General features: G+C 44.7%; 1 protein-coding gene across 2 annotated transcripts in view; it reads left to right on the top strand.

The window, feature by feature from the left end:
- The window catches only part of DAPK1 (death associated protein kinase 1), a 216,379-nt gene that overhangs the window by 136,745 nt on the left and 58,117 nt on the right, over window positions 1–21,517 (top strand). For both annotated transcript variants that reach the window (XM_082619892.1, XM_082619891.1), the window contains 11 exons: window positions 10,983–11,121; window positions 12,844–12,973; window positions 13,143–13,191; window positions 13,278–13,304; window positions 14,005–14,157; window positions 14,519–14,564; window positions 15,718–15,807; window positions 17,199–17,291; window positions 19,587–19,706; window positions 20,165–20,263; window positions 21,112–21,210. In XM_082619892.1, the coding sequence (XP_082476018.1) occupies window positions 10,983–11,121; window positions 12,844–12,973; window positions 13,143–13,191; window positions 13,278–13,304; window positions 14,005–14,157; window positions 14,519–14,564; window positions 15,718–15,807; window positions 17,199–17,291; window positions 19,587–19,706; window positions 20,165–20,263; window positions 21,112–21,210 (1,045 nt within the window). The remainder of the gene's footprint in view (window positions 1–10,982; window positions 11,122–12,843; window positions 12,974–13,142; window positions 13,192–13,277; window positions 13,305–14,004; window positions 14,158–14,518; window positions 14,565–15,717; window positions 15,808–17,198; window positions 17,292–19,586; window positions 19,707–20,164; window positions 20,264–21,111; window positions 21,211–21,517) is intronic.

The raw sequence follows: 21,517 nt of genomic DNA, 5'->3' as shown, positions 1-21,517 counted from the left end.
AACCGCTGACCCAGAAATTCCAAATCGGGCCTAGAAAAAACCTCACATTTTCAGAGGAGGCAGGGACACAAAAAGATCATCCGTCTTGTAGTTTGCGGTAGTGAAAAATTGGAAACAACATAAAGCCCCTCAGTCGGGGAATAGCTAAGTATATTCTGATCTAGATATCCCTATGAGCGCCAGGCAGCAGTGAAAAAGAGGACACAGGAGCTCTGTACCAACGGGCATTGCTGAGGTGAGATAGCAAATTCTAGAACGGCTCAGGCAGTCGAGTACCATTTATGTTCTTAAAATGTAGGTGAAAGAATGCTGTGTAGTCCGTAGAACATCCATAGAAAGTTCCAAGGGCCTATATACCATAATAGTGTACACAGGTGCTCCTTGACTGATGATGGGGTTATGTCCTGATCAACCCATTATAAGTTGGAAATGCATTTAATACACCCAACCTCCCAAGCACAGTAGCTTAGCCTGGGCTCCCCTAAACATGCTCAGGACACTCATCAGCCTACAGTTGGGCAGTTATCTTGAGTTTAAGCTCAAGAGTAATTACCTTCCTCTTCTTCTTCTCACCAGAAGCAGGAGACACAGATGGACATTTTGTAGACATGGTGGGATTTGAAACATAAAATACAATACACAATAAATGCTGGCAACATGGTACCTTATAGAGTATTGGTCGTTTCCCCTCGTGATCACATGGTTGCTGCTGCCCGGCATCACGGGAGAGGAGTGTACCATGTATCACTAGCCCCAGGAAAAGATCAAAATTCATATTTCGATATACAGTTTCTACCAAATGCTTATGGCTTTTGCACCATCAGGAAGTTGGAAAATCATAAGTCAAATTGGCACCATCTGTATTTTTGTGGAGGGTGTAGGGAGGGAGAGGGCCAGGACTGGGGAGAAGGGGAGATAGAAGGAACTTTAGTTTTATATATGGATGTTATAATTTTTCTTAAGGAGAATATATTTATGTATTTCTTGTATAATATTTTCAAGAGACCAAATTAAAGTTCGGTCCTCCCCACAGGGAAGGGCTTCTGTGAGGGAATGTGCCATCTCCCTGGCTAAGCCCACATCTACCAGGTTGGCCATGCAGGGACCACTTGGGGAGGGGTGTGTGAGTGGTGCTCACTTTGGCCCATGAGCTTGAACTTCCCTTGAGGACTCTCTCTCTCTCACCTTCGTCCAGGCCTCAATGTTCTCTTAACACTTGTGCCTAAGCAAGGAAAAGCTTTTGTCCTTAATTTCCTGTTGCAAGATTGAGGCTGGCCAGGAGCAAGGGCACCAGAGTCACATTAGATGGACCCTATTGGGTTGAGGTTACCAGCACTGCCTTCTGCCCGCCCCTCCCACCTTTCCCTTAAGGCTCTCATCCCTGCGCTGCCGACTGCTCTCAGGCACGTCTAGACTCCTCTATGTCTAGACCCAAGGAAAATGGGCCAAGGCACCCTTCCAACTTACCTATTTCATGTCTAGGAACCTACCTCTTCCCCAGATTTTTGGCCCCAGGTATGTCCCCCCATTTCAGGAAAACTCTTCTGTTTAACCGTAGGCAAATGTGTGGTCTCGTTGTGCCATTAGCATGACAGCCACATCAGAAGCCCACACCGTACGATGGCAGCTGGACAAGAGATACACAGAGAGTAGCTTTGAGGGTTTTCCTCACCCAGACACCTGTGGTTAAGAGGAGTGAAGGCCCAGGATGGCTGCATGGAATATTGACCCACTGACCGTGTGGCAGACACACTCATCCTACATCATATTATCCCCATTCATCCCCAGAGGTAATAATGAACAGTAGCTGTTACTATTCCTATTCTACAAGCAAAGGAACTGTGCCTCAGAAAGGAACTTAACCTATCTGAGGTCACAGAGTCCAGACTGAAACCCAGAATGCCTGCCTCCAATGCTTTTTAACCTGAGCCATATTCTTCCTTTAGGGATTTCATTCTAGAAGTCTTCAGAAATCTCCTCCCTGCTTTGTGCACAACCTCCCAGAGTGAAATGAAAGATCACTTCCCCCATGAATTTTGAGTGCCGGGCATTCTTTTCCTTGAGAATGCCCAGAACTCCTTTTAAGTTGTTGCTTAAATTTGAAGTGAAAACAGACAGAAAATGTGTTTGCAGATACAGCTTGCACTAATTCAAGAGGAGGCCTGAAGGTTAGGACTCCTTTGATATTATTTATGTGATTTGAGGCAACAGTATATAATCAGAGAATGGTATTCGCAGACTCCTAACCTACTGTGACCTTAAATTCACACCTATTTCACAGATGCAAAAAGGAAGGTATCATGTTGCGTCTTTCCTTTGGATTCCCCAGCTTCAGTTTTGCATTCCTCAAAGTCCTCAGTAACCCAGGAAATTTAGAGTGTGAGAGGTGAGCATGTGAAAACCCTTCAGGACTTCCCCTAGATTAACAAGAAAGAGTGTTCAACAGTTGGTGATGACAATGGAGCCTTGGGTTTTAATTTGGGGTTTATTTAGAGGCAGGGCCGAGAAGTGGTTGGGTACTTCCCCTCACACCTTCACAGCACGGTCCACCAGGAGAGTTAGGTTTCAAAGAAGCAGCATCTCAAAGTGATGGGGAAATTACTTCAGCATGGGATCAGATATGCATTTTTCTCCCACATTTTCTGACCTGAATTTAAAAATTTTTATAATAGTGCATGAATGAACCCTTCCTTCACAGGAGAATCTGAAAGCAAGACTAACAAAAAACATCAGTAGATTCTAATGATCCTCTCTCTCTGTTGCATCCTTTCCTTTTCCTGAGTTGCTTTAGACATCCCGTATGTAATACTTTGTTTGCAGCCCGTGAGCAATTACTACCTGTTATGGTTTGAATTGTGCCCCACCGCCCCAGAAAAAAAGAAGATGTGGTGAAGCTGTAACCCCCAGTACCTCAGAATGTGACCTTATTTGAATATAAGGCTTTAGCAGATGTAATCAGGTGAAAATGAGGCCACTAGGGTGGGCCCTAATCCAACCTGACTGGTGTCCTTATGTAAAGGGTAAAATTTAGCCATAAACACAGACGTGCACAGAGGGAAGATGATGTGAAGAGACACAGAGAGAAGGAAGTCCATGTGCAGGTATAGGATTTGAGTGATGCATCAACAACCAAGGAAAGCCCAAGGTTGCTGGCAAACCACTAAAAGCTAGGAAGAATCAAGGAAGATTCCCCTACAGGCTTCAGAGGGAGCAAGGCACTGCTGACACCTTGATTTCGAACTTCTAGCTTCCAGAACTGTGAGACCATAGATTTGTTATTTGAAGCCATACAGTTTGTTCGTGTAGCCCTAGTAAACTAATACAGCTACCTCTACCTAACCCTTATAAAATACACATGTAGGATAAATAAGATTGAGAATTTCTGTTCATCTGTTATAGTTAATGTGACATTATATTTTCCAAAGATGGCTGCAAGATCATCCCCTGTCCTACATGTCTGTCTAGACCCTTGAAATTCCCCCATCAAGAGATGAATTCTAGGGCTTCCCTGGTGGCACAGTGGTTAAGAATCCACCTGCCAATGCAGGGGACACGGGTTCACTCCCTGGTCCAGGAAGATCGCACATGCTGTGGAGCAACTAAGCCTGTGTGCCACAACTACTGAGACTGTGCTCTAGAGCCCACGTGCCACAACTACGGAAGCCTGTGCACCTAGAGCCGGTACTCTGCAACAAGAGAAGCCACTGCGATGAGAAGCCCGCACACCACAGTGAAGGGTAGCCCCCGCTCACCGCAACTAGAGAAAGCCCGTGCACAGCAACAAAGACACAATGCGGCCAAAAATAAAATAAATAAATTTTTTTTAAAAAGAGATGAATTCTAAATCCCCTCCCCTTGAACCTGGATAGGCTGTGACTTCCTTTTGATGTTCTATGACTTCTGAGGCAGCTTCCACCCTGTTTCCTAGAACACTTGCCCTGGAGCCCTGAACTGCCGTGTAAATAGTCCACTTGTCTTGAGTCCTCCGTGCTGTGAGGAAGCCCATACTACCCCAGATGGAGAGACCACATGGAGACACAAGACTACATGGAGAGAGATACCCAGACAGCCCCTAGATGCTCCAGCAACCCTACGGTTTCGGCTTCAGCCACTATCTGATTGCACCCCCATAACAGACCCTGAGCCAGAGTTGCCCAGTCCAGCCCTTCCTGGATTCCTGATCCATAGAAGCTTTAAGAGATCACAAAATAATTGCCATATTTAAAGCCGCTAAGTTCTGGGGAGGTTTGTTATACAGCAGTAGATGTCTGGGACAGTTAGTGTACTCTGTGCTTTGCACTGGTTGTTTTCTTTTAATTTTAATTTAAAAAATGGATTGAATTTTTACTTCTGACTAAACAGTTTTATATTTAGAGAAGACAGACTATAACCACAAAATCTCAATGATTTAACCTAATAGTATTTACTTCTCACTCACTCAAAGTCCAATGTGGATGTTACAGGTTGGGTGGCTCTCCTACAAGCATTGACTCAGGGATCCATATTCCTTCTACCTAATGTCTTTGCTGTCCCCGGTCCTCCTTGGGGTCCTCTGCTGGGTCATCTGTGTTCAGGTAGCCAAAGAGAAAGGGTAGGGGCTTCCCTGGTGGCGCAGTGGTTGAGAGTCTGCCTGCCGATGCAGGGGACACGGGTTCGTGCCCCGGTCCAGGAAGATCCCACATGCCGCGGAGCGGCTGGGCCCGTGAGCCGTGGCCGCTGAGCCTGAGCGTCCGGAGCCTGTGCTCCGCAACGGGAGAGGCCACAACAGTGAGAGGCCTGCGTACCGCAAAAAAAAAAAAAAAAAAAAAGAGAAAGGGTAGAGAGAGAGTGGAAGATCATGTGAGATGTTTCAGGGGCTTGGTCTGAAAGTGGCACACGTCATTCTGGTCCACATTGCACTGGCTAGAACTAGTCCCTGACTCAAGGGAGTTGGGAAGTGCAGATTAGCTGTGCACCCAGGAGGAAAAGGTAAGTGTAATGGGATCATAGCTCTGCTACATTCGCACGCTGGCTCATAGAATCTTACATTATCAGAACTGGAAGGGACATGAGAGATCGACTTCTCCAAGTGTGGTCCACCAGCATCAGGACCACCTGAGGGACTTGTTAAAATGCAGATTCTGGGGCCCCACCTGCTGAGTCAGAACCTCAGGAAGTGGGTTCTAGCCAGTTGATTTTTGCCAAATCCCCCCCCCAATTCTTGTTATGTACACTAAGGTTAGAGAGTCACTTACCAGTTCAACCCTGTCATTGTACAGATAGCAAAGTTGAGGTCCAGAGAAAGGACATGACCTCCATACTTTCCTTCCAGCTACTCACAACCTGAGGCCAGAGCTGGAGCTGGGGACGTGTGTGCTGAGGCCCATCCAGTCCTCTTGCCACGCCCCTCCCAGGGCTCTGCATCATAGCTGGCCAGGACCCCGATGGTGTGCCCTGGCAGAGCATACTCGGTTCCTGAATTGTTGCCTTGGCCCCCAATTCAACAACCACACATACTTGCTCTGAGACACCAACAGGGAAATCCAGCCCAGTGCTGTGGAATCACAGCGTTTTCCTTGAAAAGTCTCATCAGCTTATAACCAAGAGTCCCCTGCAGTTTAGATTATGACCAGATCTAGTCCAGAATCAAGTCCTGTTATATCTTGGACATTCCTAGCAAGAGTCGGGGACCCGGAATAGTGTTTTAATTTAGAAATTGGAATGCTATAATAATTTCTCTTATGTCACTCTGAAGGCCTACCTTATCTTTAAAGCTGTAATGTGTTCTAATGACATTCTGATATAGCTAGCTTTGAGGGGAGGCCTTGGTGGTAATGAAAGGCATGGGGAGCAGAGAGAAACTTCATATTTTCCAGAGCTCTTGATGAAAACAGCCAATGCTTATTAGCATGCATTCCACACAATTTCCATGATGATGCTATAATTTAAAACACTGACTGAAAGACCTAATAAGGGAGGTGAAACTAGCTTTCTAAATTTGCTGAACAAATTGCTCATCTCTCCCTCCATCAATCTTCCTTCTCTTGAGCAAAATGTAAAATTTGGAACAAAGAGGGAAGATCCTAGGGTTTTGACTGATCTTCTTGTTAACAGTATTCTGCTGTATGGCAGCTGCATTGTAAGCATTCGAGTTCTGATTCTAAGCATGTCTGTGAAAGTTCCCACATAAAAAAATCTTCAAGTCACTGTCTACCTTCTGAGTTTGGGGGACAAATGGGGGTAAATTAACAAAGGATGCTTATCATGCTCCCCAACCTGTGCTGAAATCGCTTAGTCTCAATTACTTTGATTAATCACTAAAGATTTTGTAAGCAGCTAAAACATCTGCCTTCCCATATTGGCGTGAAGGAGAATGAGAATGTAGATAAGACCTTCAGGGCATCAGGAAACCGGTGATGGTTCCAGGCCCAGTGAGATGGGGGGTGTCCTAACCCTCCTGATGTCTAGCTGAACGATTTGGCTCCCAGCACAAGCTCATCGCACAAGCGATGGTGTACACCTCATCGTGAACAGCATGGGATTTGCACAGGGCCTGCGAGCAGGGTAGATAGAGAAAATCAGAGATGACGCCTGCCTCCTTCCCCTCAGTTGTGATCAGGCACTGCCACTTTGCAGTCTGGTCCCTCACTCCAGGGGCTCCAGGGTTGTTCCCAGTTCTCACTTCCCTTGTCAGGAAGCACTGTGGAGTTAAGTTACTCGGGACAGGAAGACTGGACAGGGCACGAGGTGGCCAGCCTGTAGAAAGGCAAACCTGATCTTTGGCTGAACTGATTAAACAGACCCAGTCAAGATGGTGAGTGTTCTGGTCAGCTATTGCTGCATAACAAACTACCCCCAAATTTAGTGGGGTGCAGTGTGGGTTCTCTGGGAAGCAGACTCTGAGCTGGAGAAGAGCATGCAGGATGTTCCTTAAGAACTACTCTTAGAATCAAGTCTTCCAAGGAAGAGGAAGCAGTAGGAGTGGGCAGAGAAAGTCATGCTGCCTTGCAGCTCAGTGACAGTCCCGGCTGGCCCAACAGAGTCCTGGAGCCAGAATGACCCTTGAGAGTTGCCCCAAATTAGGCTGAGATGACCTGGCTTTTATGTCAGGGGTGCACAAACTGGCATGGCTTACAAATCAGGTGGCCACCTGTCTTTGTAAATAAAGTTTTACTGGAACACGGTTCCACCTCTTTGTTTACGTATGATCTAAGGCTGCTTTCACGCTGCTTGGGTAGAGCTGAGTAGCTGTGACAGAAGCTGCATGGCCCACGAAGCCTAAAATATTTAATACCTTGCCATTTCTAGATGTGAGTCGACCTCAGCTTTATGTTTCCACAGTAGCCATTGGCTGTGGGCTTCCAGGGAAAGGACAAGACCTTGGGCAGTGGCTCTGCAGCAGAGGTGAGCCCTGCTGGATGAGGGCTGAGGGCTGTGCTGCTTCCACGCCCAGCACTGGGGACAGCAGGTCCTTCCTCAAGGGGAATGTGGGCAGTGCTCATGGTGTCCACCACAGCGGATTAAAATGACCATTGCATTTGGTGGGTCAGGAATTCTGGAAGGGCTCAGGTGGACAGTCTGACCTCCATGGCTTCATCTGGGCTGGAGGGTTCACTGCCAAGATTCCCTCCTCACTCACTGTTCCTTTGCCTCTTTCTCTCTTTATGGGGCATCTCATCTTCTGGGGTTTCTCCATGTCACGGTGTGGTTTCGGGATCATCACACTTCTTACAGGAGAGACTCAAGAGGCAGGATGTGGAAGCCCTGGGCCCATGAAAAAGCATGCCGGAGATGGCACAGCATCACTCTGCTGTGTCTTATTGGTCAAAGCTATGATGGGGCCCATCCAGATTCAAGGGGATGGAGCCCAAGATGCAAGATCACAGCACAGAGCAGGGGGCGGGAAGTGCTGTTGCACCATCTTTGGAAAATCCACAGTGCCTCAGTGGGCCGGGTCTCGGAGCTGTTTGAGCACATCCTTCCCACCTCCACAGTCGCCATCATCATGAGGGTGGCTTGAAATGACCATGGTGGGAATATGACACCTCGGGGATGGGCTTTGCCCCACCCCAACCCCAGAGAGCCGGTTGTTAAGTATGGCCCAGCACACCACGGCTGCCACGGTTGGGGCAGCGGGGGTTACGATTTGAAGCAAGGCAAGAAGAAAGACAGCAGTGCTGATTGATTGCCGAGGCACTCAACATATCCTGGAACATCAGAACAACTCTAGGAGGTGTCTCTTATTTCACAAAAGAGGAGTCCCAGGTGTGGCGAGAGTGGGTAACTGGGCAGGATTTGAACCAGGGTCTCCTCACCCTCCGCCAGGTCTCAGGAAGATGAAATAGGCTCCTTGTCATTGGCCTGAGGGAAGCTCAGGTTGGGCGAGAGGGAGGAGAGCCAGCCAGAGAAGGAAGGGGAGCAAAGGCCTGGCCGGGGCAGCCGTGGGGTTCCTGGGAAGGACTCAGGCCTCCACATCGTGCCCAGCTGTGTGGACACTGGAAGATTCGCCCCAACTCCTAGCAACCAAACCCCAGCCCTTTCTTATTGTCAGGAAACTTATCAGTGTTTTATTTTATTTATTTTATTATTATTATTATTTTTTTGTGGTACGCGGGCCTCTCACTGTTGTGGCCTCTCTCGTTGCGGAGCACAGGCTCCGGACGCTCAGGCTCAGCGGCCATGGCTCACGGGCCCAGCCGCTCCGCGGCATGTGGGATCTTCCCGGACCGGGGCACGAACCTGCGTCCCCTGCATCGGCAGGCAGACTCTTAACCACTGCGCCGCCAGGGAAACCCATTATCAGTGTTTTAAAGGCACAAGCAGTCTGTGTGAGCAAGGGGGAGTGGGGAAGCCGCTGAAGGGGAGGCAAAGAGAGGAAAGGCCGACACCACGTTTACAGGAGCGCCTGTAATGCTCCCCTGACCGGGAATACAGTGGTTAAGCCAGACCAATGGACTTAAAATGGGGAGAGGGGAGAAGCAGGGCCGGAAGGGGACTTTCATGATGGAGCCTGCCCTTAGGCAGGTGGCATGGATTCTTCCTTTATAACAGTACCGGTTCCACTTACTGGGACTCAGCCTAAAGCTAGACCTGCCTGCCATGGGCTTTACGTATATTTATTATCATTAGTCCTCAAAACCCTCAGAGGAATGGGTCCTATGATTCCCATTTGATAAGAAAACGAGGCTCAGCAAGAAGGAGTAACGTTCTGGCCGCAGAATTAAGGTTTGCGTTGGATGTGCCAGCTCTGGACCATCTCCCCACCGTGCGGCCGTGATGCCACAGTTTACCTAAGGAATGGCCGCGCGGGCCAGAGAGCAAAGAAGCAAACGGATGATAGAGCATCTTTCTCACCGTTAGTTGGTTCACAACTTCCCATTTTTTCCTCCTTTTTGTTCCCTAGAGTTGAAGGATTCCCTCTCCCCGTTTTGTTGGTTTTAAGAGGAATAAAGAAGACAAAATGTGAGACGCAAAGGGCTCCACGGAGTTGGGCAGGGAGCCAGTGTAGGGGCACAAGGCCAAGGGCGGTGAGGCTGGGACGATGCGTTGGTGGAGGGGCGTTGCTGCATCAGCTGCAGGCCTCTGCCCCCCAGGCAAGGCTCAGGCTCTGTGGCAGAAACGCTCTCAGGTCCTGGGGGCGGAGGAGTCACTTCGCCCTCCCCTCCGGATAAACATCCTGAATTTAAATATCAGAGGGAGGATTTGCAGCGGGAGGATGCAATTAAGACTTCCAAAAACCGATCCTCAGTTTTTAGTGTGCTAAGAATCACCTGGGGTGCTTGTTTAAAATGCTGCCTTCCTGGTCCCCACTCTTAGAAACTCATGCAGCAGGTTGGAAGTGAGGCCCAGAATCCGCATATTTAAAACACCCCAGGCAATTTTGGTGCCAGGGGATCCTGAGCCAGGCTAAGAAAAACACCCACTTGGAGGGTGAAGGTGCAGGATCTGAAACTTTTCTTTTACAAAAATAGCTTTTTTGTCATTATAATTTAATCTCAGGGGCACCAGTTTTCTTATTCTGGATGTAGATGTGGTAGGTATGTCTATGGAGCTGTCTTGCTGAAAGAAAGATAATGCACACGTGGTTATGTGCATAATTGCAGTTAATTATTATGTTGTGAACATATGGTTAAACTCGATAAAGATTAACTTATAAAAACTCTTATTAAAAGTTCCCTGTTATTTGCCATTAATCAGTACCATGGATTTTTTTAGGGGAGTTTGTTCATTCATCCACTTAATTAAAAGTTTTTTCATTCTTGCTGCATGGCTGGCCGGGCCTGTGCAAGGATGGGGAGACTGTGCGCAGTGGGCCAGCAGCCAGGAGCTGACCGCTGCCCTCCAGGGATTTACAGTCTGGCCAGGGAGACAGATTCATCAAATCCCCAACAACCACGGGCATTTCAATTTTGTGTATGTTTATTCTTATTTGTTAAGGTGTTTGTTAAATTCATTACTAAATGTGATTTTTATAAATGTAGAAGTATTTACATATATACAAATGCAAAGCATACAAACAAAAAATCCTTGTCAGGCCATATATTGTGATTTGGGTTTTAAAAAAATTGACTAATATCGAGATTTTGAACTTTCCAGATGTCTCTGATTGGGCTAGGAAGATATATTCTATAAACTCTATACAAAGTTGGATTGTAGTTTTTTTTTAATCAGTGAGTTAAGACTTCATCTCTAACATGTTTAATTAAGATGTCTGAAAGATGCATTAATTTTTTTCCCCATCACATTTCTACTCTCTCCGCTATTTGTGAACCTAGCACATTAGGAAAGCAGTACCCAAGTGCTTTCAAGCACAAATATACCTGAATGCAGAATTCTTATCCAACAATGAGAAGCACAGAGAATTCTGATTCCTTGCTTAGCAGTTTCAGCATGTCCTCAATGCTATTTTCTTGCCAGACACTTGAGCGTGCAAATCATCTATGAGAGAACAAATCAATGTGAGACAGAACTGTCATCAGTAACCTCTGCCTCTTGATTTTCAGTGTTGCAGGTGGTGAGCTCTTTGACTTCTTAGCTGAAAAGGAATCTCTGACTGAAGAGGAAGCAACTGAATTTCTCAAACAAATTCTTAATGGTGTTTACTACCTGCATTCCCTTCAGATTGCCCACTTTGATCTCAAGGTATGTTGCTTGGTGTGAATCAGATGAAAGCTTACACGTACCACAACATTCACTATTTGCTAAGAAAAATTGAGGGCATCCGAAAGAGATAGATGTTTTTTCCCTAGAGGAGTTTAACAAATGAAATTATCAATATAAATCAGCAAGTGTATAATGCATGCCTACTACAGGAATTCCTAACCAATGTGTGAGATAGAGGCTTAAGATTAATGATTACATTTGAGAATTCTTGGGGAAGAATCAAGGGGTCTTACCAACCAGGTCTTTAAGGAAGGGAGCTGCTGTTGGTTATGGGGTATTTTCAACCTAGAGTACCCATTGGCTGCCCAGTTTCCATCCCCTTCTGGCTACAAGGCATATAAGATGGAAGGTGTCTTGATCTCTACTCTCCCTCTTGATGCAAAGGCTTCTGGGCTGACTCAGTCTCTGGCAATCAATCAAGCCAAACTCTGAGACTGGCTAATTGTGGTCTTTGCTTGGCTGGAGGCAAGGCATTATCGGACATAAAAAGGCACATCATACTCCCATCCATCACAGAGGTGATGGTCTCTCTGAGAGGGGAAGATATACATATGAGCAACAGAAGTGGCAATGTAAGATTCAGGGTACAATCCGAGGCAGCGAGAAGATTATCACAAAAAGTGTGTGGTTGATTGCCAAGTGAATGATTCAGATCATTGGAGCTAGGATAGATGTAAGAGAAGGGAAGATTTTCTCCATACTTATTGTAGCAGAGCCGTCAAGACCCCATCTGGATCCCCCAACACACACTAACACACACCCCAAAGACTGCTGCTGGGAGCTGGAAATGCCAAAGAGTAAATGCCTACTGAAGCAGCTCTTAGCAGTGGAGCTGGGGAGAAGGTGGATAAATACCCCAACTCCCTCGTGCTTCAGTTGGAAAATTCTGAGTGCTGCCCTTTCTCCCCAAGTCCTCCAAAGGGATTGTGCTCCAGTCACCCCTACCTTGATAAGACACTTTGTATCAGCTTCCTTCCTTCTGTTTCCTGTCTCCCCATTCCTCTACCAAGTATTCCCTGGAGTCCCCTCCTACATAAGCTGCTTGCATCCAAATCCATGTCACATGTCTGCTCCTGGGAGAATCTAAACCAAGACATTTATTTTTCCTAGTGTTCTCTTGCAACTACTCTTTCATCCCTACTTTTTGGTTGTTTTTTCAGGGAAGAGGAAGAACTACCTGCCATCCTGTCCTCAGCATAACATATGATAGGTTTTTTTTTTAATTGTGGAAAAATAAACATAATATAAAATTTACCATTTTAACCATTTTAAAGTATGCAGTTAAGTGACATTAAGTATATTCACATTGTTGTACAACTGTCACAACCATCTATTTCTGGAAATTATTGATCTTCCCAAACTGAAACTATGTATCCATTAAACACTAACTCCCCAACCCTCCTACCCCCAGCTGCTGGCATCCACTATTCTACTTTCTGTCTCTATGATTTTGCCTCTTCTAGGTATTTCATGTAAGTGGAATCACGCACTATTTCTCCTTTTGGGACTGGCTTATTTCAGTTCACATAGTGTCTTCAGGGTTCATCCATATTGTAGCACATGTCAGAATTTACTTTCTTTCTCAGGCTGAATGGTATTCCGTTGTATGGATAGACCACATTTTGTTTATCCATTCATCTGATGGGCGTCATGTTACTTCCACCTATGAACATTGCTGTACTATTTTTCTTTTTTTTAAAGCCTGAAAACATAATGCTTTTGGATAGAAATGTTCCCAAACCTCGGATCAAGATCATTGACTTTGGGTTGGCCCATAAAATTGACTTTGGAAATGAGTTCAAGAACATATTTGGGACACCAGAGTTTGTTGGTAAGTTTTCTTATTCCTGTGATCATTCATTTCTCTTAAACATTAGGCTGGCAAAATTCACCCTGCTGCAGCATCATTTCCCTGGTACATGTTTCTGGTTTATACATGAAGATTAGAATCTGTTGGTTCACTTTCTTCCAAAACTAAATGTGCGTTCATTTCCTCTTAGCTCCTGAGATAGTCAACTATGAACCTCTTGGTCTTGAGGCAGACATGTGGTAAGGAGCATGCTCTTGATGTTGTCACCTTTCTAATTTATTTTACTATTCTTCTGACGTTGTTTTTCTTTTTATTTTGTGTCTAGGAGTATTGGGGTAATAACCTATATTCTGTAAGTACCCAAATCCACAGCTCATGTTCTTTTCCTTTTTCTTTGAGACCATATGTTTTACTGACCATTCTATGTGTCATGTTGATCAGTTCAGCTTATGTATGCTTTTTAAACATATTCATTTTACACCTCCACAACATGTTTAGTTTATACTAATTAAACATTTTCTCCTAATTTGAAATGAGTCATCAGAAACTGCAGCATAATCACTGAAAGAAAGCATGGCTGTCTATTACTGCTGAGAAAATAGGAAAGGTTTTCTTTTTTTTTTTTTTGTCGTACGCGGGCCTCTCACTGTTGTGGCCTCTCCCGTTGCGGAGCACAGGCTCTGGACGCGCAGGCTCAGCGGCCATGGCTCACGGGCCCAGCCGCTCCGCGGCATGTGGGATCTTCCCGGACCGGGGCACAAACCCGTATTCCCTGCACCGGCAGGCGGACTCTCAACCACTGCGCCACCAGGGAAGCCCTCTTTTTTTTTTTTTAACTACTAAATGCTGTTCTAAATTAACTGTCCTTTGCATTAAGCTGAAGCTTTTGTGCATGGCAATTAAATGCCCTATAAAATGTAACTGAATTCTAAAGTGACTGCTCAAGCACCAGATTATAATGTTATTCCTCACTCCCTTTATCAGATATTGTAGGAACAAAATGACAACACAAGAGGGACTTACTCATGTTCTGTGCCCTGCTTTATTAACAGCCTAAGTGGGGCCTCCCCATTTCTTGGAGACACTAAACAAGAAACGTTAGCGAACGTATCTGCTGTCAACTACGAATTTGAGGAAGAATACTTCAGTAATACCAGTGCCCTAGCCAAAGATTTCATAAGAAGACTCCTCGTCAAGGATCCAAAGTGAGTGTCCATTATACCTGAAAGGTGCCCAGCTGTGGCCTCAGCTAGACGAGAGTTAGCACCTGTCCTGTGCACACGGCCACGTTTATGCGACCCTGGTTGTTTCCTCCTGGCAAAGAGAAGCATGCCATGTGAAACGCTTCAGAAAATGCAGGCAGGGCCCTTTGTACCTGCTCAGTCAGCCCCTGTGGGCACAGTGAAATAATCACACAAAGACTGATGTTGTTTTCGGCTCCGTGAAGCAGGCCCTGAACTGCATTTTCCAGAGCATCTGCTTGGTAGGCCCAGCCGGCATGGAAACAACCTTAGTGTTTGCTTCTATGGTCACCGCATTTTTTTTCTTTCCCCTCCCCCCACAAAGGAAGAGAATGACAATTCAAGATAGTTTGCAGCATCCCTGGATCAAGGTAAGTTGCGTATTGCGATTGGTTTGGGGATGATAGGGCGACCTGGAATTCGTTTGTCCTAGGGTATCACTAGGCACTGGGTTCTAACCACGGTCACATCTGGGGTATTGTGTTCGCTGTTGGTGCCATACTTTAAGACAGCTGACAGCTGAGAGGACCCTCATGATAACGGAGGTAGAAAGGAGTGAGCTACCACAGTGCAGGACTGTGATGAGGAGCTGAAGGGCAGGTCCACTCAACAGCCTTGAGTTTGATTGTGGGGTATTAGCCCAAACAATATTTTTGAAAATTCCTGAATTAACTTCCAGCATTTAAGTATCATATCAAATCTGGATTTCCAGCTTCTCTTGAAAAATCTGAAGATCTATCAACACTGAGCCCTCATTCCGCAAGGCTGCCAGAAACTCTGCCCAGTTGCCTTTGTGCCAGGCCAGCAGCCACCCCCGACGTATATACACCTTTACATTATTTGCCTGGCGCCTGTCAGCATTTGGGTTAAAGAACTGAAGTTGCTTCAGCTAGACCAGAAAGGACTAAGGGTGGGGAAGCATGGCAGTTACAGAATAAAATCATGGAACCAATAAGTGGATTGTGGTGCAGTAACTTGCATTGCAGAAGTAGGTTTGGGGCAGCTGGAGACCTCTGCCTGTGCCAGCTCCCGGCAGTTGCCTGGGCTTCCCTAGAAGGCAACGATGTCTCCTTCCTTCAGAGGTAGAGTTGCATGGCCTCCTGAAAAAATGCAGTAGGAGGGATTTTAATGCTGTAAGATAGACCGAATTTGCTAACATCTGAGGTCCCAACCAGCTCTAAATTACTTGATGATAAGTTCACATGCCTCGCAATATGGCCTCACCGTGAATCATGCCATTCCCAGATTCTCTTATGGAAAGTTGTAATTCAGCTTGTCCAAGCTCAACTTTTCAACTTTCCCTCAAGATCCAGTCTTCATGGATTTGCTCAAACCCTTAGCCACAAGAGTTTAGCCTCTGGAGACTAGGTTCCTGGATCAGGCATATTATCCCAACTCATTTTGTTAGTTTAGCAGGGTGAATATGTAAGCATCCCAAATAATGAGAGGTTTTCAAAGGTTGTCATGTAACACATGTCTATAATTTGAGAGCTCTAAATTGTCTTTCTTGGATTTTCATTTTAGCCTAAAGATACCCAACAAGCACTTAGTAGAAAAGCATCGGCAGTAAACATGGAGAAATTCAAGAAGTTCGCAGCCCGGAAAAAATGGAAAGTAAGATTGTTTGATTTGAAGGGATTAACTAATTCTGTGTCCCCTGTGGCTCTCCCTCTGTTCAGGGCTCACTTCTTCTGATACTGGCAATGCAGGACTGCATCCTTTTTAAAAATTCACTCTGTAGTCATCTGTACCATTACCCTATTTTCAAAGACAATCAAAAATACTATTTCAGTCCTATTAACTCATCTTTTCACATGTAATTTTGCATTTTTTTAAAATTAAAACCATTCCCAAGGCAAATTTTTAAATCAGTACAGTAAAATTATAGTGCAGTCTTTTTCTAAAGGCAACAAGCCACATCTTAAATAGATTTGTTTCTTGTGGTAAGCACCATAGCATTATGATTATACCAGAACTTGTGTAAATGGTTCTCTAAATCCAGCCTTGGTCTGTGAGTGGTTGGGATGGGGGTGGGGTGTGACCATGAGCATCTGCAATGTGATCCCTTCTCAGTGTGGATGGTTTCTGCAGGGGCTGAGTAGGATGTGGCTCTAAAGGGCATTCCAGCCAAACTTGGACAAATAAAAATTCAGGGTTAAGAAGGGGACAGGATGGCTTCCTGTGCACAGGGTCATGTCAAGCCCAGAGGAGGCAGGTACTCGCCATGTCTCCTCATCACTGGGCCAGAAGTGTACCTCATTGTACTCATCAGGTTGGGGATGCCTTGATAGAGATGAGGAGGACCACAGCCATGGGTTACTCAAGACTTGACTCTTAGTCTCAAAGGAGCCTTGAAAATAAGGCTTAAAATGTAGAGTGAACCACCGTAAGTTTCTCTTTCTCTCCCTCTCTTTCATTCATATACAGACACGCACACACACACACACACACACACACACACATTCTTTACCTGTTGTTACTGCCTTTGAGAGTAAATGCAGAGGTGTTTGTCCTATAGGCTAAAGAGTCCCCAACCTGCTGATTTCCAACGACTGGATGAGTTTTGAGAGTCACACTGTCTGCCATTACCAACTTGCCTGGGCACCAAGGACACAGGGCAAGACCCTCGCATACCATGCTTCTCTGAGGGGGGATGTGCAAGGGCTTTGTTAGGGTAAGATCCCATTCCTCAAAGAGTAGAGAGTGAATATGGAGAGAGAAGGGATGCATCCAGTTCTGCAGCTTAATAACGAAATGCAGGAGAATCTCTCTCTATTGTTGTCCTGATTTATAAGACCTTTAGAAATTTCTTTAAGCAAATATGTTCCAACCTGCTTGTGGGATCGCCCACCCCTGAAGAATAATACATGCTGTCAGCATTGAATGCTATCTCAAAGGCTTTGTCATTTGCACTAATTTGAGTATTGTTATGTAAGCTCTCTCTCCTCCTCTCCCCCTGCATTTTTTTCACACACTCTCTCTCTCTCTCTTTCTTTTTTTTAAAGCAATCTGTTCGCTTGATATCACTGTGCCAAAGATTATCCAGGTCATTCTTGTCCAGAAGTAACATGAGTGTGGCCAGAAGCGATGATACTCTGGTAAGCAAACCTTTTCCCCAGATAGGTTTGTTCTTAGCACTGTGTATTTACCGTGTTTAGGTGGTTTAATTTGTTCAGCAACCCAGAAAACCTGAAGTCTTGGAAACATCAGGCCTGTTCTTCCTCCTCTTGAGTGGGGGAGTTGGGGTGGCTGATTTGATCTACTCTATTACTGTTTCGTCCTTTTTCCTCTTTGTTTTGATTGGCTATACCTACTACCTCTAACACTACCACCCTCCCACCCTCCTCTTCCCCCCAATACAGTTTGATAAAAGAGAGGCTTGCCAGTAGAAGAGGAAAGATCACATTCTAATTTTCATGAACTAAAACGAGAGCCCTCTGTTTCCACCAACCTTGGAGAATCTTAGACTGTAATAGTACAAAAGGGGCAGACAACCCTCCTGAACACATACACACACACACTAACACACCAGAAAATCAGGGGAAATGCAGTGGGGCTTGCTGATATAGTTCATGGTAGACCAAAAGGCTAAACCCACTCACTTTGTTGATGTTGTATTGACTTCCAAAGGCCCTTGAGAACAATTCCACGACTTTTTTCCCTTAATCCAAACTGAAACCTAATCACAGATTAACTCTTCAGATATGACTGGACACATCAGAATTCAACGAGACTTTCCCCAACAGTCAGACAACGGGGCTTTGTGAACCCTGGAGGTAAAGGGGACTCCAGAAAAGGCAGAAAGGGTGGTTCTGTGGGAACCAGCCTGCTCCTGTAACTGAATAGTCAGTGTTTCCTGAGTGGAATCCGGGAACTCCAAGGGCAGGATCACACATCAGCAGACACCAGCTCTTTTTTTACTCCCTGAAGCCAGTAGTTTTACTCAAGTTCCAGATCTAACCTTATAGCCTGAAAAGAGATAGGAAATTTTAAAAAGAAAAAAAGAAGTAGGAGAGAAGCAAGTTAAGAGGAGAAGGGAGAGAAAGAGGAGGAAGGCTGGACTGGGGAATTGTTTGAGGGTGGCAGTGGAACCAGGACAAGATATAAACTATTAATCTAAGTAAGGTGATGAGAACAATGAAATCTTATAAATTAAAATTGCCCTGAATAATCAGTTGGGAGACAGTTTGTTGCAATGAAGAGTTTAGGATAAGAGAGGGACAGGGCTTGTGTAGAAGCTCCAGGTGGGAAGAACCCCCTCCCCAGCCCTCAGGGTCTCTCTCTCATCATCTCAGTGTCCTGCTGATCGTGAGGCCGTGTTACAACAACGTGCTTATTCCTCCCATTCTCCCATATCTTGTCACTCTCACTTTCAGGCAAATGTCTCTTAGTCTTCAACTTGGATTGTGATAGAAAAGCAAAACCAGTGGTGTTCTTAAACATGTACTTTGTGCAGATATTATTACGTCCCTCATGAAGCTTGTTTGGATTCAGATTTATAGAGAAGAGAAAGCAGAGTTCAGAGAAATGCTTTCTCCCTTCCACCCCTCACAGGCAGAGGTTCAGCCTCTGTAGGTACGCTTTTCCAGATTTGAAATTTTAGTAGCAGTACCTCTGTAAGTCCAAAACTTCTGTTTGGGACTTTTCTAGCTTATTTTTTGGTTTTAATTTACCATATTGTGCAAATTTCTTATTATTTATATTTAAGAAGTACTTTAACAAAGTAGCAAAAATTTAACAAACTTACTGTTCCACAGTATCTAGTTATTTTCTCTTTGTAAATGAAATGTATCCATTTTCCCATTTCTGGCCTTTATTTTTACATTTCTCCCCTTTTCCTACCTTTTTTTTTTTAAATAATTGTGACCAGCTTTCAGAGAATTTTGCTATGTTATAGAATACCTAGAGAATGAAGAATTTCTAGTGCTCAAAAAATGAAAATCTGTAATTGCAAAAATTACAAAGTAAGACTTTCTTATTCAAAGATATCATTTCCTTGGTTCTATGGTTTTTAGAATCTGAGTTACACCTGAAATTTTCTACAGTGGTTTCTGGGACTGTATGTTTTTAAAGATTCCTAAGATAAACACCAAGTGTAGTTTGTCATCAATTGTTGTTCTAAATCTGAATCTTAAGAGGTGTTTGCTCTCTGGGTTATAATGCAGGCAACATAAAGACACAGATAAATAGTAGGTGCTTCTAGTTCCCATCATGGAAGGGGCAAAAAATGACCTCCTGCTTCCCTTCATGACCAGGTGGATTTGGGGATTAAATGGCTTACTTTCCCCTGAACACTCCTTTTAATAAATGAGCATTGGTTTCTCTGATGTTGGTAAAAGGAGCAGCATGACCAGCAATCTAACACTTTTTCCCTCTTCCATGTCTCTCTCAAGGATGAGGAAGACTCCTTCGTGATGAAAGCTATCATCCATGCCATCAACGATGACAACGTCCCAGGCCTGCAGCACCTCCTGGGCTCCTTGTCCAACTATGACGTTAACCAACCCAACAAGGTCTGATGCTGTCCTGCCAGGGGTAGTGGGGGTCGGGGGGTCATGGTGACTGGGCACCTCCAAGTCCAAGGTGGAAAGACCCCATCTGCTCTTCATTCTCCCTTACTGTTGTAAACTCCATACTGTGGGGAAAATCACTTCTGCTTAGAAAGTGAGCTGAGTTAGGAATAAGGTCTTTTTGCATTGAGGGCCTTTCTACACGCACCTAGCACTCGCCTCTAACCATGAAATTTTAAATGTACTCATCATGCAAATGAAAATGTCACTTTTGATTGTGAATCCAAAAGAGGAAGATGTTGTGTCCTTCTGACTGTCTTCCATTCCTGTCACGCAGGACAAGAATGTGTCCTGTGTCTGTGGAGACACAGGAAGGTGTCTGGGGCAGCAGGGGTAGTTTGGACTTTTCCTTTCCTACCAAACCTGAAAAATAGTTATTTTTTTTTTCTTGCCTTTTCCAGCATGGGACACCACCATTACTTATTGCTGCTGGCTGTGGGAATATTCAAATACTACAGTTGCTCATTAAAAGAGGCTCAAGAATCGATGTCCAGGATAAGGTCATAATTCTGTTTTATTGCAAATGAATTAATTTTTTAAGTATTTCCAAATGTCTCTAATCAAAAGGTAATAGAGAAAAATAACACATATGCCCTACTTCATTTCTCAGTTTCCTATAAAGGAAGATGAACTACTTGAATAGCCTGTTCCTGTCTAACATGTTACAGAAAAAAAGGCAAACATTCATCTTCCTCGTGGCTCTGTTGCTCGACATCATCCTTTCTTTGTGTCCTTACTGATCACAGATCACAGATTGACTCCTTACTGATCATATTTACTCAGCAGTGTTATTTGATGTCACATTGAAAATGTTTTAATTATCCAATTAATCTCATCAGAAATGTATTTGCCCACACATTAATTAGGGCAACAGAGTAAGGAGGATATGATTTGAGGTGTAGACCACATTGGAAGTGTAGACACAAGTGATGATCAGCTAAGCGTCATTACAACGGGTCTGTCATCAGCTTGCATAGACTTTCAACTGAGCCATAAACGGACTAGATCTGGCCCTTGACAATATAGGGAATTCTAACCAGAAGTTGAAATGAAGGTTTTAGGAAAAGAAAACAACTTTTTATTTCGAAATAATTCTAGATTTACCCAAAAAAATCTGCAGAAATAGTATAGAGAGCTCCCTTATCCCTTTCACCCAGCTTCCTGGAATGTTAATGTCTTACATAACCTTGGTCCCTTTGTCAAACTGAAAAGCGAAATGGGGTTTTATTCCTCTTGGGAGTTGCTCCTTTGGAGTTTGTCATCACATAGGAAGGGAAATATAGCAACTGAGTGATGTTTGCATTCAGATCCAGTCTGGGAATGTGACTCTGCCTTGGTTTTTGTACAGGGTGGATCCAATGCCATCTACTGGGCCTCTCGGCATGGCCACGTAGATACCTTGAAATTTCTCAATGAGAACAAATGCCCTTTGGATGTTAAAGACAAGGTAAGGCCACTTCTCTTCTTAAGGAAAGTAATAAAAGGCATGCCATCTGCATCATGACCCAAAGAATAAGGATTCAGGACCAAAATCTTCCTATAGAGAATTTAAGTAGAAGTTTCTTTTTGCTGGTGGCTTAGTCTAATATTAAAATCTGATTTTAGCTGAAATCTGCCAAGTGTTTTCCATGTTATATAAGCAGCGAACTATCTTCCCCATAACATGAAAACTCAAAGTTCAGCCAGAAAGACAACCAGAAAGTGACCTGAGTCCTGGTCCTCTTCTTGACCCGCCATGTGCACATCTCTACCAT

Source organism: Mesoplodon mirus (genome assembly GCF_964341445.2).
Source record: "Mesoplodon mirus genome assembly, chromosome: 1".
Lineage (NCBI taxonomy): Eukaryota > Metazoa > Chordata > Mammalia > Artiodactyla > Ziphiidae > Mesoplodon > Mesoplodon mirus.
This window is presented reverse-complemented; position numbering and strand designations above follow the sequence as displayed.